Below are 15,306 nucleotides of genomic sequence, written 5' to 3' on the forward strand. Positions count from 1 at the left end.
CCCTTGGTATTTCAGCAGACTCTCACAAACCATTCAGACAAAGACAAATACCATAGCTGCGGGAGTTGCATTGCATAAGCGAGTATTCCTTTGATACTTGCTAAAAAGAGGTCTTGGAACAGCTAAAAAGAGAGATTGCCACCATTTCTTATGTTTCATGTGATGTTGTGGATAACACTGATTGTTTACAATGTCAAAAGCATGCTTTTGAGAATATTTCATTTTTCTTGATTGTTAACAATTGTAAAATATGGTTCCCTTATTGTTATTTCCCACAAACCTAAAAGAATCAAAGTCTTAATTTAATCATCCTTAGCCTAGTAGTAGTGTAGTTTAAATATTTGAGCATTATCGTCAGAGAAAAAAAAAACTTTTTTGGCAAGCTTTTGATATTTTTATTGACTTGTTAACAGTGAGTTTAAAGTGAGCATTAGGCTAACACTCTGTGAATATATTACAGCAATGACCAATGCCTGCTTAATGCTTACCAAGTGTAAATGTAATTGTAATGTATTCTTAATTATTTGTGAAATATAGTCCTATGTTCATTTTCAATAGTTTTTTTTACATACTTTTGAAAGAAAGGACCACAGAAATAAAATGTCACTATTTATCTTATAATCTACAGCACTATTAAAATAATTTCTTCAATGTTTGCATGTCAGAACCTTTTTTTATTACAAGTCTATCTTGAACCTTCTATCCATGCCAGTGACATACAGAATAGTGAAAGAGAGAACAATGACATGTTTTTTAAATAGAGGCGGAGAGTTCAATCAACTTCTTGTATCCAACTTTTGCTATTCAAACTGCGTTATGTCAGTGACTCTATAAAGTGTGGTCTCCAATGCTCTTATGGTGGTACGTGATGTAATTGTTGAATTAGGACTGCTGCAACAAATCAATAAGACCTGATGATTTTAAGTTTTTGCAACACATTTTGTTATTGATTCATTGAGGTGATTTTCTGTTATCTTCTGTGTCGTATGATTATTACGTTGTCATCTGCTCCGTTGACTTGTAAAGCAAAGCAGCAGATTTTATAGAGCGGCAGCCATGGATAGGCAAGTCTGGATCACTGTTGGATGCTATAATGGTGCAATGCTAAGTGTATCAGTTCCCCAATAATAAAAGGAAAAACAAAAGACAAGCACTGCTTCTGTGTGCCTAAACCTATTAATTCAGAACATAAATTCATCACAGAGACGTGGCTGTATAATATGGGTATGCGGCACGGTGAAAACTTTACAGCTTGACAACAATTGACATTTGTGAGGACCATTTTCTTCATGCTACAAAGACAATCTACCGGCAAAGCTACTGGGATACACGCCTAACAAAAGGCTCAAATTTGATGCAGGGACAACGTTATTTCAGCACTGGCCCCAAGAGCCCTAGCGCGGACATGGAAAGAATTTAAACACAATGAAACAAGAAAAAGGTATGCTGCTCGATTGATGACAACTAGTCAATGGAGTTATGTATGGGAATGCTATTGTGATAGCTCGAAAGGCCTGAAATAAGCAAAAATGAGTATTATCAGCCTTATTATTAGATAATGAATAACAAAACTATGAACGGATGATGAGAAAAGATGCAGCTCATCATGCTAAGATAACCTAGCCAGTGTGTATAGCACCATAATAAGGGCATGGGTAAAAAAAAAGTTTGGGCTTAGTTAACTTTTCACACAAGTCTGGCCTGAACCGCGCTAAAGCAGTGAAAATCCATCTTTAAACAGCACAATAGCAGGGCAATTACATGTCTGGATAACATGTCAAGAAGAAAAGACCGTCTTCTGTACTGTTGAAAAACATAGTGGTTAGACAGCTACACGTGAGCTGTGGGCATGCACACACTTCTTGATCAAGCCATTAATGTACATGATTTCGAATTATGGTTTGTGGACAACATATGCAAAAGTTAAGCATTTTAGTACATTTTCTTAGATCATCATTCTTTTGCACCTGATCAAAGCAGCAGCCTCCAAAGCAACGCAGCATTTTCTTATTCTGATGAATCAGGCTTGCTATTTTCATTGCTGGATTATGGATCAGAGGCCTTTTCTGGCTCAAATAAATATCCATGTTAGTCCTTTTCTCTTTGACTTTCGTCAGGATACTTTATTTTAGCAATGACAACAAGTATCTGTAATATCAACTGACTAAGTGGTGGGTGCAAGGGATGTCACATTAGTTCTCCAAGAGGTGCCATCCATTAAAACTAAGCTGAGTGATTTCAAGCGAACTATTTTGTCAAATGCACATTTGAAAAACATATTTGTGTTGGGTGCAAGGAATGTCACATCCCTGCTTGTCATCGTCCCTTCGTCTAAACTAAGACAGTGCTACGCGGATGTGAGCCAAGCTGGTTCTGACTATGGCTACTGTGGGAGCCCCTATGGTGACGGTGTTCCTGTGTTGAAAAAAAAAAGCATTAAAAAAAAAAAAACTTTAGTAGCTACTCGCCCATTCATAATTATGTTGTCATAATATATTTTTAAGTGGTGTGCTGTATTTTTCTTTTCTATTGTAAAATTTGTACTTCGGCTAAATTAACGTTGGTAAACAGTGGTATTGAAAACAGATGAATGATAGCAGCGTTTGTGACCTTGGTTGCACTCGAGCTTGAAGTCTCATGCATTGATGTCACTCGTATATCATGCCACATGTCTTCACTTCAATCAAGTTTTAGTCAACGAGCTCAGTGTAATGAAATCTTCTATCAATGACTGTGGAACAGAAACCTATAGTAAGTCTCATTCATTCTCTGCAAAACCTAAAAGAAAAAAAAATAATTGGAGCTGGTGAATGCATATATCCTTAGAGATTCATAATGAGGTTTTATGCCGACTCTTGTATGTTATTCACTCATGTTGGAACTTGCTAAATGATCATTTGCCTTTTGCAGTCCTCTCATGCTTGAGCCAGTATGATAATTTGAAAGAAGCTAGAGCTCATTAAATATTAATTAAACTGAGTCAAAACAAGTCTTCTTTTAGTTTATTCAGTTAAATCCCCTCTGTCAAACAATTTATTATTCTAATGCGTAATGCCCATGTTTGGCTTCCTGTTTGCGGCTTCGCGAGAGGAGTATGAAAAATTCTGATTATTTCAGTTTTCTAGTAAAAATTCTTTTGGCATTTGCCATGCTACTTCTGCTGAAACACCGGTCACTAGGTTTCCTGTGCACAAAGAGGTGATTCAGTGCAGATTAATATATGTATGTGCTAGCAAGAATGAGAGGGAGTGTAAGTCTTTCCTCCTGCCTGCTTCATGCATGCTCCCTTTGTTCTGCTTACTGTAAAAGCGTCACAAACGTTTTACAAACCCAATTCCAATAAAATTGTGATGATGAGTAAATCACAAATATAAACACAATACAATGATTTTTTTTCAACCTGCGTCTATCCAGTAAATACACTACAAAGACAAAATATTAAATGTTCATGTTGGTAAACTTTATTGCAAATATTAGCTCATTTTGAATATGATGCCTGCAACATTTTCCATAAAAGCAGGGACAGGTGGCAAAAAAGACTGAGAAAGTTGAGGTATGCTTATCAAACACCTGTTTGGAACATCCCGCAAGTGAACAGGGTAGTTGGGAATGGAAGGCTTCAATGTAATCTGTACACAGTTTTTTGTATGAAAAAGTGTTTTATACATAAAGCTTTTATTGATTGATTGATTGATTGATTGATTAAAAGAGTGCGGGTACTAGACTGTTTTGCCTGCAGTCCAGATCTTTTGTAACTCCACAATGGAGACTCCGGACTGCGAACATATTCAACTCTATGTCAAGAAAGAATATGAAATAATCAGTTACCAAACATTTATTGAATGTTGTTAAAAGGAACGGTGATGTAACATAGTGATAAGCATGACCCTGTCCCAGGTCTTTTGCAGCCATAAAATTCAATGTTAACGTTAATTTGCTAAAAACAATATAGTTTATCAGTTTGAACATTAAATAGCTTGTCTTTGTTTTCTATTCAATTAAACATAGGTTAAACATGCTTTGCAAAAAAAAAAAAAAACATACTCCGTTTTTATTTTTGAAACACAAATTAAAGTGATTCAAAATTAAATGTCATCATATGCTTGCATTTGTTTCTATTCTTATCACAGCGAAACCTTTTTGTCAGTGTTGCATAGATTTCGTTAGCGCAACCTTGTTAGTTACTAGTGCCGGTAATGTTGTAGTGATACAGGCTGTTTTTGTTTCTGCGGACAGCATGGGTTCGAGTCATAATCTTTTCACCAATGTAACAAATTTTGTTCCGAAATCTTAATAAAACAGACAAACAAACAAAACAAAACAATGGGTAGGTTGCATAAGCAACATCATCCGGTGTAAAATCTTTGCCAGACAAATAATCTGAGTGACTCACTGTGGTGACCATAAGCCAAGTCGCAAAAACAAAAACCCTTGTAGGGTGGCACATTAAAAAAAATGTAGCTTGATGGTAGTATGTGGTTTATTTTACAAGTTTTCTAATGTCAGCCAAGTCACAACAAAAGGCCTTGTAGAGTGGTAAATCAAGAAAAAAAAAAACCCAGTGGCCTGATGGAGTTTTACAAGCTTTCTAACGTGTTTTTGTGTGTGTGTGTGTGTGTGTGTGTGTGTGTGTTTTTCCACATTTGTTTTTGTTAAATGGTCAGGCTGGATTTACTGAAACTCTGGTTCAAGTAATACAATTCAGAATAGGGCTGTGACGATTGAATATTCTTAGAATGTATTATTTTATCAATATAGCAACAAAACATCACCAAAGTATAGTTTTTCCTAATTATTAAGGGGGCAGAGTGTAAGATTTAATGAAATCTCATGCAAAAAAAAGTTCTATCACATTGTCGTTTTATTTTTCTATAATCATTGGTCGAGTGGTCTGTAATTATATAAAATAGGTCATCTGCCTAACAGGTGATGGGATGATATGTTTCGTCACCATCTTTTTGCTACAGATATCCAAGGGTAAAGATCTTTGCGAAAGTAGTGTAGTGGTAGTTTTCAAAGTTTTGCCTCTGTGACACTAGTGTGCGTGCTTCAAAACCATTGCATTCTCTTCGTTCTGTATTAGATGCCACTAAATGCTGCACACTGTCACTTTAACCAATTATGTCTATTTGGTTTTGTTTAGTGATGAAAAAAATAGGAAAAAACAATGGTTAGGTAAGTATCTGATTCATTTACTGATTTAGTCATTGTTTCCCAAAGTAAAAGCAGACTCTGGCAAATGTTTTATTTTCATCTAACACACAAGATGATCTGTTTGTTTTCATGAAGGACTTAAGAAATCAGAGAATAATTGCTCTTGAGAGGCTGAAATTGGAGGATTTGGACAATTTGAGTAAACAGTGGCTCTAAACACACTAACACACATTTGATCAAGAATATAGTTTAATTTGATTGATTAATTTGGGAGCTCTGATTCCGATAGTTTGAATCAAAAGCAGCCCATTACCAAATGTAGATTAAAAAAAAAAAAAAAAAAAAAAACTAAGCAGATACCTGTCAATGTTTATGCTCTGTAAATGTACAGATCACAATTTTTAGGGCAGCTCAATGATGCTGTGGATAGCTTTTTCAGCTCTCAGTCCAGTGACCCATGTTCAAATCTACCTCACTCCGGCCTTCCTGTGTGAAGTTTGCATGTTGTCCCCTGTGGATTCTCTGCGGGCACTCCAAAAAAAAAAAAAAAACTTGCACAGTAGGTGTATTGGACATACTAAGTTGTCCTTAGGTGTGATTGGGTGCAAGAATCATGTTCATCTCTCTGTGGCCTGCAATTGTATGGCAATTAGTTCAGAGTGTTCCCCGCCTACTGCCTGAAGTCAGCTGGGATAGGCACCAGCAAGACTGCCCCCCTTTTTAGAATAAGTACAATTTTTAACTTGTGAATGTGAACCTTTTCATTCTTCAGCTGTAGATTTGAGCCACTTGAAATATACAAATAAATATATATTTTTTTTCAAATAGATCACAGAATTCAGTACTTGCTGTGCAATTCATTCTGGCTCAATTGTCAGTGTATGTGCATTTTTTTTATTTATTTTTTTTCCACTCTAAACGGCAGCTGAGACTAATAGCCGTAGAACACATTAATTAATGGAATCCTGCGTGTCTTAATTGACTTTGTGTGTTTTGTTTCACAACTTATGTATTTTGTAATGTAGCATTGCTGAACCCCACAGCTCCTTTCAATGTATTACTTGTCAATAATTTTTGTTTTTTAATATATTTTTTTTACCCTTAAACAGCAATATGGACGATAGTCGTGCAGTACAATATTTAAATGAATCATCTGTGTGTTGAAATGTAACACTCTTGAATCATGCAGGTCTTTTCATACGGTTGGGAGTGTGTCCATAAGGGATGCCTTAACGTCTGAAGTATTTTGACAACCCATCTGGCTACATTACATTATTGCGTTCAGTCATAATCTGATGTGTGTCATCGCTTCATCATCTGTAAATATTGTTGTTGATTAGATTGCCATGATGAAATGAACACAATAATTAACAACATGGCATTTTACAAAAATGCGCTTCTTGGTTTTGAATGTAAATCCAACCCGATATGCCCTCATTCAAGTGTGATGATGTGGATCGACTCAAATATTGACACATGGGAGCTGATGTCAGCATGTCTGTGTGATGATCGACTGTGTGATGTAGACAAAAGCAGTGTGCAAAGAGATGACATGTTTAAGTCAAGACAACTAAAAACTTGAACTGAAACTCTTGAACTGAACAGTAACAGAGAGTGAGAGTGAGTGTGAGGGGGATTATTTATATTAGCACAGTTGAGCGCTTGGGTATTTGTAATATGGCCTTCATGCTAACAGTCAGCGAGAACAGGTGGAACTCCTCCCTGGTCATGCAATTAGGTCATACAGTATTTTGCTTTCCATTACCAAAGGCAACACAAGTCAGAGTTAGCTAAAGGTGTTATGAAAAGCAATAGCTCATTACCACAGGTGCTTTATTAAATTATTCCAGCTATGATAATCTTAACTGACAAGGAACTACACTCGGTTAGCTTTTGCCTGAATCCGTCATTCAAAAGCTGCCATACTGTATGTTGCGGGAGCATTGTTTGATATGACAGGATTAAATACTGAAAAGGTGTAATTACAAATGCTGTTTCTGTGAATCAGACAAGCATATTATTTATATATTTATTGTGATGTGTATGTGTGCGTGTGTATACTGCTACTGTTAACACTGGTCTCCTTTCCGTCATCATAGTTCATTTCCTCACAAATCCGATCTGATCTTATTCGATCTGTTACACTATACATTTTTTTTTTCTTTTCAAGGTTTAGTTTCCATGTCAGTCTCAGGTGTTTCTGATTGTTTCACGCCAGGTCCCATTTGTATGTGTTTAATCAAGCTTGTGTGTCTGCAGATTGTTTTCCCACATCATTGGTAAAGGGCCAAAGGCTCGATGCTATTGTAGCTGCATTACTCTAGCTTTAGCATGCAGAGTGTAACCGCTTATTAATTCTTTACTCACAGCCATTTTCATTGGAGCAATCCCTTCAGTACCAGCTGTTTTGACTGACCTCGCTTGGCCCACAGAATATTGTGTTCTATTTCTCTATAAACGTGGAACCTACCAAAAAAAAAGATGACTCTTCTTTCATCAGAGACATTTATTTCTATCTTTTGCCATCCTTCCATCGTTTAGAATTAAGCATTGAACATTCAGCATTCAATAGTTCTATACAGTATAAAACTAATCCGTCCACTTATAAAACTTTCGAAGAGATATTATTGATTTATCCTCATAGATTTCCCAAGTGTTTTCACGCAACAAACAATTGTCTACTTTAACAAGAAGGTTGCCTCATAAAACACTATGAAGTTGAACCCTTATTATTCCTGAGTAACATTGAGTCATCTGATTGGCTGCTAATTTTAACAGTGTCATGAGGTTTCCTCTGATTATCTAATGTGGACATAGTGAGTCTCCAGTGAAATTGCTCCATCACACAGATGTTGTGTTAATTTAAATACATTAGAACAAATGAAAATCTCTTTATATTAACTCTATAATGCTTGCAACTGTATTGCTCTTTTTCATTTTGTTTAATGGCAGAAGCTGTCAAGGATAAATGAGTCCTATTTAAAGATTTTTTTATTTATTTATTAAAGTATGTAGGTATGTCTGATCACTTATGGAGAGTAAATCCAAGAGTAAATGCACAGTTATACTCATGAAGTTTTTAGGTTCCCCAACTGTACCCTCTTAGTCTGTAGCAAGACTTGTAAAAGTAAAAAAGATTGCCTCCAGCGAAAGGAGAAGAGTTAAAGGTACATGCTAGGAACTGAAACCTACTTGGCGCTTCACCCGAAGCTGACAAGTGAATGTAGTCATCAGTGTGATTGTCCACAGTGTCATGTAAACCTGATGTTGGCTTGAGTGGCTGTGCTAAGGGCAGACAGATGGGATGGTTAGTCGAGCATTGAGGGTAAAAGAGACTAGTGTTTTTTCAAACAGGGCACCTTGGTATGTTGCGCATGTGTGCCTTGTGGCCACCTTAAGAGAGAAGAAGCATTCCATCAAACAAACATTTATTTCCTTTTTGTTTGCTGTAAACCTGGTGTGTGTTTTAGTAGATGAATGGTAGGACTATTGATATAGGCTGGCCCTTTTTATGCTTTTCTTTTTTTTCCTCTAAATTTTAGGGTCTCCTGCCTTCAGAATTCAGGTTGAAATAAATGATTAACTAGCAAAGCACAAATCAAAGCTTTCACAAATAGAAACCGAGAGCAGTATGAGTGGTCATATTCAATATGTGTTCGTGTATGTGTGTGTTTGTGTGTGTGATTTTAACAGCAGAATGTGCATACCAAGGCGAAGTTTGCACTGCAGGGCTCAATGGTCAAGTCAGGTTTTTGTGTGTGTGTGTGTGTGTGTGTGAGACTGTTCACATTTAGAAATAAATGTGACCTGTTTTGTGATCTGTAAGTGAACGCTTAACATCCCAAACTGTCCCTAATGCGTGTGATGTTGCACACAGCAGGCGTGCTTAACGTTAGTGTTCATGGAAGTACTTGGCTATGTGGGAATGGCTGTCTGATGCAGTTTAGAATTAAATGACAAAACATCTGATGCAGATCGTCTTCAGGTCCATATACTGAAGTGGTCTTTTTTATTAAGTTCTCCGGTAAAGGTTTGAATGCATTTCAGGCTCATCCTGAAATTTCACCCAAAACCTAAATATTCCTTACATTCTATGAGTAGTGTATATAACATTGTCCCTTTTTTTTGTGTGTGTTTTGTTTGTTGTTGTTGTTTTTTTTAAACATTTATTAAATGCTGAATTGAAAAGAAAGTGCAGTTTTCCACAAAAAACATGTGAACCACAATTGTCACTCTAGTCTTTATTATGATTCATTGACACACCAACCATGGAAGATTAAGTTTTGTTATTTGGTTAGTTACAAATTGGAGCCGCTTCATTGTTCCTTTTTAGCACGCAGCTGAGAAATGTAAGAAGTTGTTGTGAATTTATCTATTATGGCTGCACGATTATGGTCAACATAATAATCACGATTATTTTGGTCAATATTGCTGGAAATATTATTCAAAATTAATAATCATGTTCGGTCAAACATGTCTATTTAGTGCCCCTTTTTAAACAAACAGTATATAAACAAGGCTTCAAGACTTGATACTTAAAAAATTAATAAAGTAAAATAAATAAATAAAATAAATAATAATTAAAACAAATTCACAAGACATGATAAACCTTGGCACACAGGGCAACACGGCTAACTTACTACTTGCTGAGTGCAAACCAATGACAAAAATGAAGCCTATTTGGAACCAAGCACATTATTTATTTTTAAGCAAATTTTCATCAATGAGCAGTCAAAATGTCATTTTCGGTCATTTCAAACCAAATTTATGTCAATTTTTTGCCAATCAGATTTTTCAAAATGAGTCTCAATTGACAGTTAGGACTGTATATACTGTATTAGTAATCAGGTGAGAAACTCAACACCATTTGGTAAATAATATATTAGGGTGAGAAAAGCAGCTGCTTTTGTCATGCAAACATGTGGGAAACATTGCCCCCTTGTGGTAGGATGACAAAGTGCTTAATTTGACATAGGATACCTGGCTTTTTAAATGTTAATATCGCAGAGGATCGACTTAATTAATCGTGGCAGTCAATATCGTGATTGCGGTTAAAATTCGATTGATTGTGAAGCCCTATACTGTAGTAATTTCCTTCATTTCGGCGGCATTGTTGGATGTAGGAATAGAAACATACAATGCAAAAGACAAGAAGCACATTGCACAAAATAAAAACCTCACCTTATGTTCGTGCACAGCTTTCCGATCTATCCAATCCAACCCACGCAACTATCCTATGTTCCGGTTATAGACTTTGACAGCTGCAGGCAGGAAGGAATAGCGGAATCTCTCCTTCACACAGCGCAGGTGTAAAAATCTATTGCTGTGCAGTGCTGCCAGTGTCCTGGAGAGGGTGTGTTGGGTTGTCCAGCATGCTTGACAGCTCAGCCATCATCCTCCTGTCCTCCATTGTGTCCATGGGGCAGCCCAGGACAGAGCTGACTTTTCTTAACCTGCTTGTCTGGCATCTTTTTGTCCTTAGCAGGTTTGCTGCCTGCCCAGCAGAGCACACCTCAATCTTCAGTTGTTCTTTTTTTAGTTTGTTTTTCAAAATATTTCTCTTAAACCACATGACTAAAGAAATTTCAGATTTTCACTGGGTAATTTGAAGTACATTTTTATTCAGCGGTAGTTTTGTTCATTTTGTAAAATAACCTGGTTAAGTAAATTTGCACACCTTCAAATTAACACATTAATGCTGCAACTTTGAAGGTGCAGAGATATGCTGTATTAAGGGCGCACCCCATGTCAAATGTGTTGTGTATTTCACAAATGACTCATTCAAACAAATCTACTGACTGGAACCACTTATTGAACTGATTGGTTTCTTTCTCAGTTTAGCTAAGTAAGCTCAGCCATGAGTGTGTGTCACATGAGAAACTACACTACAAATATTTTGTCATTCTTTAGGCTTTTTCAGATATAGATTAGCAACTGCTCCTTCAGTTTATAATTCATAGATTAAAATGAACACAAACTAATTTAGAGATGGCCCGATTATCAGACTGATCGATTATTGATACCAGTATTTGTCACTTAGACTATTGTCGGTATCAGCTTTTGAGGAATCGGATAGCTGAATATACATCAATTCAAAACTCTATTCATTTATAAGCGACTATTATTTACTAGTGTTTTGCTGACGTTGGGAACACTGTGTTTTTTTTTTTTTAATGATAGGAAATTCTATAAAATTTTAATGCCAGTTATCAAGATATTTTTCTGTAGAAAACAAAGATATTTGTTCAAGGTTTGATTTAACTTTTTTAGACTGGTTGATTTCCCCCACAGGGGCCATGATTTCAGAGAACTCATTTGTTAGAACAGACGAATATTGTTAATTGTAAAATTAAATAAGTCAACAGCGTGCAAACCTGAAAAGTGTTCAATAAGCATAAAGCCATTTCAACAGAATTGATTGTTGGTATTTTTCTTTTTGCTTTGTTTTATTTTATTGTTGAAGCCAATAATTTGACTTTTATTAAAAATGAGTACCGGCTCCAAATATCTGTTGTCTTATTTATACTGAATAATCAGTATTCTTACTGATTTGGAAAAAAACAAAACAAAAAAAAAAAAACATCAGTCCATCTCTCAACTCTATCAAGTATTAATGCCTTTAGCACATAGCAATGACAGAGAAGTGTGAGATTTTTGACTGGAAAATCCATACACTTGATTGAAACTTGCCTGTAAGGGGGTTCAGTTATGTACAGTAATACAGTGACAAATTCATGGGTTATCACTGCAGATTCATTGATATATTTACATTCGATATCCATCTTGCTTGCTTGCTTGGCACAGTTATAATTTCCACAATGGCAACAAAAAATTTTTACCATTAAAAGCTCTCAGAATTATTGGTTAAGTCCATACCCCTCGATCTGTATTCAGCCTCCTCATCAATCTATGGAGTCTGCAATCATCATCTTCCTTCACCCACTCAATGCTTTCTCTGCATCGACCTTTCGGTGCAGGAGATTATCATTTTGTGTTGACTGAATACTAGTGGGTTGCTCTACAATGAGCTTCTACCATTGTAGTCTCAAAGCTGTAATGTAGCAGCCTTTTTACTTGGTCCCGAGTGGCTTCTTCTCAAATACCCACAACAGATGGTATACATTTTCCGTGGATGAATCACCGAGCTTGGGTGGTTTTTGTGTTGTTGCCCTTGACGAAGTTAAGCGTGTGTGCATGTGTAACCCTGCTACCTGAGTTGTAAGAATACACCTGTCACTGAACTGAATATTAAAAAGTGTGTGTTGGAGTTAACCTTATTTTTCTGTGTGTGTTTTTTTTTTGGCTGTCAGACTCTGGAGGAGCCCCCTTACTTGACAGTAGGGACAGATGTGAGTGCTAAATACCGGGGGGCTTTCTGTGAGGCCAAGATTAAGACTGCCAAGCGTTTGGTCAAAGCTAAGGTAAGCCACCTTTCAATACGCTGTACATGTTTGTGATTAATGATGATGCAATGGTCAAACACTCTGAGGTGATTAATGTGAGGGTTTTATGTTGAACGAATAACGAGTGATTTAAGGCTAATGTGTTTATGTCGACTAAAAAATGTTTCACTTGCACTGTGAAGCGTTGCCTGGAGTTGCTAGTGCTATTCATTGAGTTGGAGCAAGGTCCTGCGGCCCAGCTCATACAGATGCAGGGTCTAGCCCAGCCCACCAGGTACCCATTAAGGCCCCAGGCATCCATTTTATCCACACCCTACTCACAGTATGACAGTTCCAAAGTTGTTCCCCTTTTGGTTTCATGCTTTGCTGATGAAGCCTTTGCAAGATACGCACTGTACTGTATCATTCCCCGAGTAGGGCTGAGCATATGGTTAGTTTAATAGAGGAGGGGCTGTTCACTTGTCTGTCCTACAATGGAAGCCTAATAAATTATGCTACTGAGCAGCAATCATCAGAGGACTCCCATAATCCAGACTCAACTAGTTTGCTGCCCATATGGTCTTTATGTTCTATTTTCTTATTGTCTTATCATGCAATACTGTGTTCATGCACACAAATTGCGCACATTTTCATGCAGAATTGGAATATTAGGTGTGTCCTTCCTTGCTTTACCTTCACTTTGCTGAATTTTATGTTCTCATCGACAAAAGGTGTGCGGCAATTATACATTTTTGTTTGACTCAAGTCGGTATGTGGAAGTAAAGTCATTTGGCCTTGCAGCCACTGCCTGTGCACGTTTCATGTTTAACTTTTTTCATTTGTTTAGACAAGGCACTGAATTTGAAAACATTTGGGATTTGTTGCGGCACCATTTGACTTAAAATTTTAATTGTGTGTATTCATATTTGAGCAAAGAATTTTGTTCTTCCTGGATATTCCGATGCTTGTGGTTATAACATCGTGTTAAATTTAAACAAACAAGGCAAGAACAGCTTATATGTAGGAGTTGCTAGTTAAGTGGCTGAATGCCAGATTTGCTTTTCGATTGGATTATTAGTCACAATGTTTCATTAACGTGTAAGCATTCATATGAATGTTCATACTTCAATTAGATTTCCAATTTTGCTCATTAATCTCTGTCTGCTGGTCTAATAGGTTGATGGTTGCAGCATCTGCCACCAAGTCCTTTTTGACGTTAATGAAAGATTTGTGGGACATTCATTTTCATGATGCTGCTCTGCACTTGGAAGACAGTTATCTCCACATTGGTTTTACCTACTGTGAAATGATAGGTACACAAAGAAAGAGCAAGGACAAAACCCTACAGCACTCTCGTAACTTAGGGGGCCACAAATATCATGCTACATTTGAGACATGCACCTAAACGTTGTTTGTAATTTGCCATTAATTGCAAAAATGAAAGGAGAAACACACGATGCTTCGATTATTTTTAAATCATCTTTGTGGCAACATTTTGGTTTTTCCAATTGAGGAAAAGGGTGATAACACATTGACTGCTAGTCAGCGCTTCAAAAACACTTTCAAACAAGCAAGCAACAATAAGAAACACCTTTGCATCACCACTGGACCCATCAAAAGTGAGAGCTACCAAAATAACACGGGATACTGGTACATCACGTACGTCATGCTCGATATGAAGCCATTTTTGGTAGGGGAAGGCTGTGGATTTTGGCGGCTAAGTCTCCCCCTCGAGCCGCGATATCACTTTAGTTGCACAGTAGTTCCAACTAGGCATGGGCCAATAACCATAATGGCAATATTTCATGATTTTAAAAGGGAGGTTTATTTAAAACTGTCCAAATTTGTCAAAACAGGTAAGTTTGTTTTTTCCCTCCCGCATTGTCTGCCTTAATGGGCAAATGCAACCTGCAGCGGGAGCCTCGCCTGGAGGTGACTCATACTTTTTGGCCACCGCAGCCAATCACGTCTACTTCCTGTTTTGTCGGCTTCAGTACAACTGTAGTTAAAGCAGCTAACTAACGTAGCTAACATGTTTATCCTACTTTCACTGAGCATTTTATGCAACATCGGTTTCCAGTGTGTGTGTGTGTGTGTGTGTGTGTCTTTTCCACAGCAGGCAGTATAGTTACTACCCAAAAGGCACAGTTGGACCCTTACAATGTGGACATGCTTGTATTTCTAAAAAAATAACATGACCCTTAAATATTAGACAAATGTTAGTATGCTTCACCACAAATGGCTTGTTGCCATGCCCAGAAGTACTTACAATCACTATTACAGTTACTATATGCATTAATGTTTATTTGTTTAATTTTTGGTAGTTTAAACAATATATTTTTATTTTGTTCATGTTCAACTTTGAAAGAGCTCAGCTGCAACTTGAAACAGCATGTGAAAAGGAAGTACAGGGTTAACCTTTCAACTTTGAATTAAGCAGTAAAATGCACTATAAATATGGTTTTGTAACCACTCACAATCGAACAAAGCTTTACCGTTCCACCATTTTGAAACAAGTGAGGCCGACCAATAGCAGACCACCATCTCCGTGAGGAGACGCCGACCAATAGCAGACCAGCATTGTAGTCACACGTTACATGGAAACAGTTAGATGGCAATGGTTTTTCGCAAATCCAGGAAAATGTCATAAAGAGGGGATGAAAATAACGTAAATCAGGGACGTTGTAACGTGGGGGTCCACTGTATTTTCAAAAGTTCTTGGTGGCTGTGAGATGTAAAGCTAAAATGTTCTGCACAAACAGATCCGAAA

The 15,306-nt window shown here is 37.0% G+C and overlaps 1 protein-coding gene across 4 annotated transcripts in view; it reads left to right on the forward strand.

Moving 5' to 3' along the window:
- Positions 1–15,306, forward strand: part of arid4b (AT-rich interaction domain 4B) — a 46,191-nt gene that overhangs the window by 3,449 nt on the left and 27,436 nt on the right. For all 4 annotated transcript variants that reach the window (XM_088420675.1, XM_088420679.1, XM_088420678.1 and 1 more), the window contains one exon: positions 12,465–12,575. In XM_088420675.1, coding sequence (XP_088276801.1) covers positions 12,465–12,575 — 111 coding nt within the window. The remainder of the gene's footprint in view (positions 1–12,464; positions 12,576–15,306) is intronic.

This window comes from Hippichthys cyanospilos, chromosome 8 (genome assembly GCF_059441005.1).
Source record: "Hippichthys cyanospilos isolate Australia breed blue-spotted pipefish chromosome 8, RoL_Hcya_1.0, whole genome shotgun sequence".
In the NCBI taxonomy this organism is placed as follows: domain Eukaryota; kingdom Metazoa; phylum Chordata; class Actinopteri; order Syngnathiformes; family Syngnathidae; genus Hippichthys; species Hippichthys cyanospilos.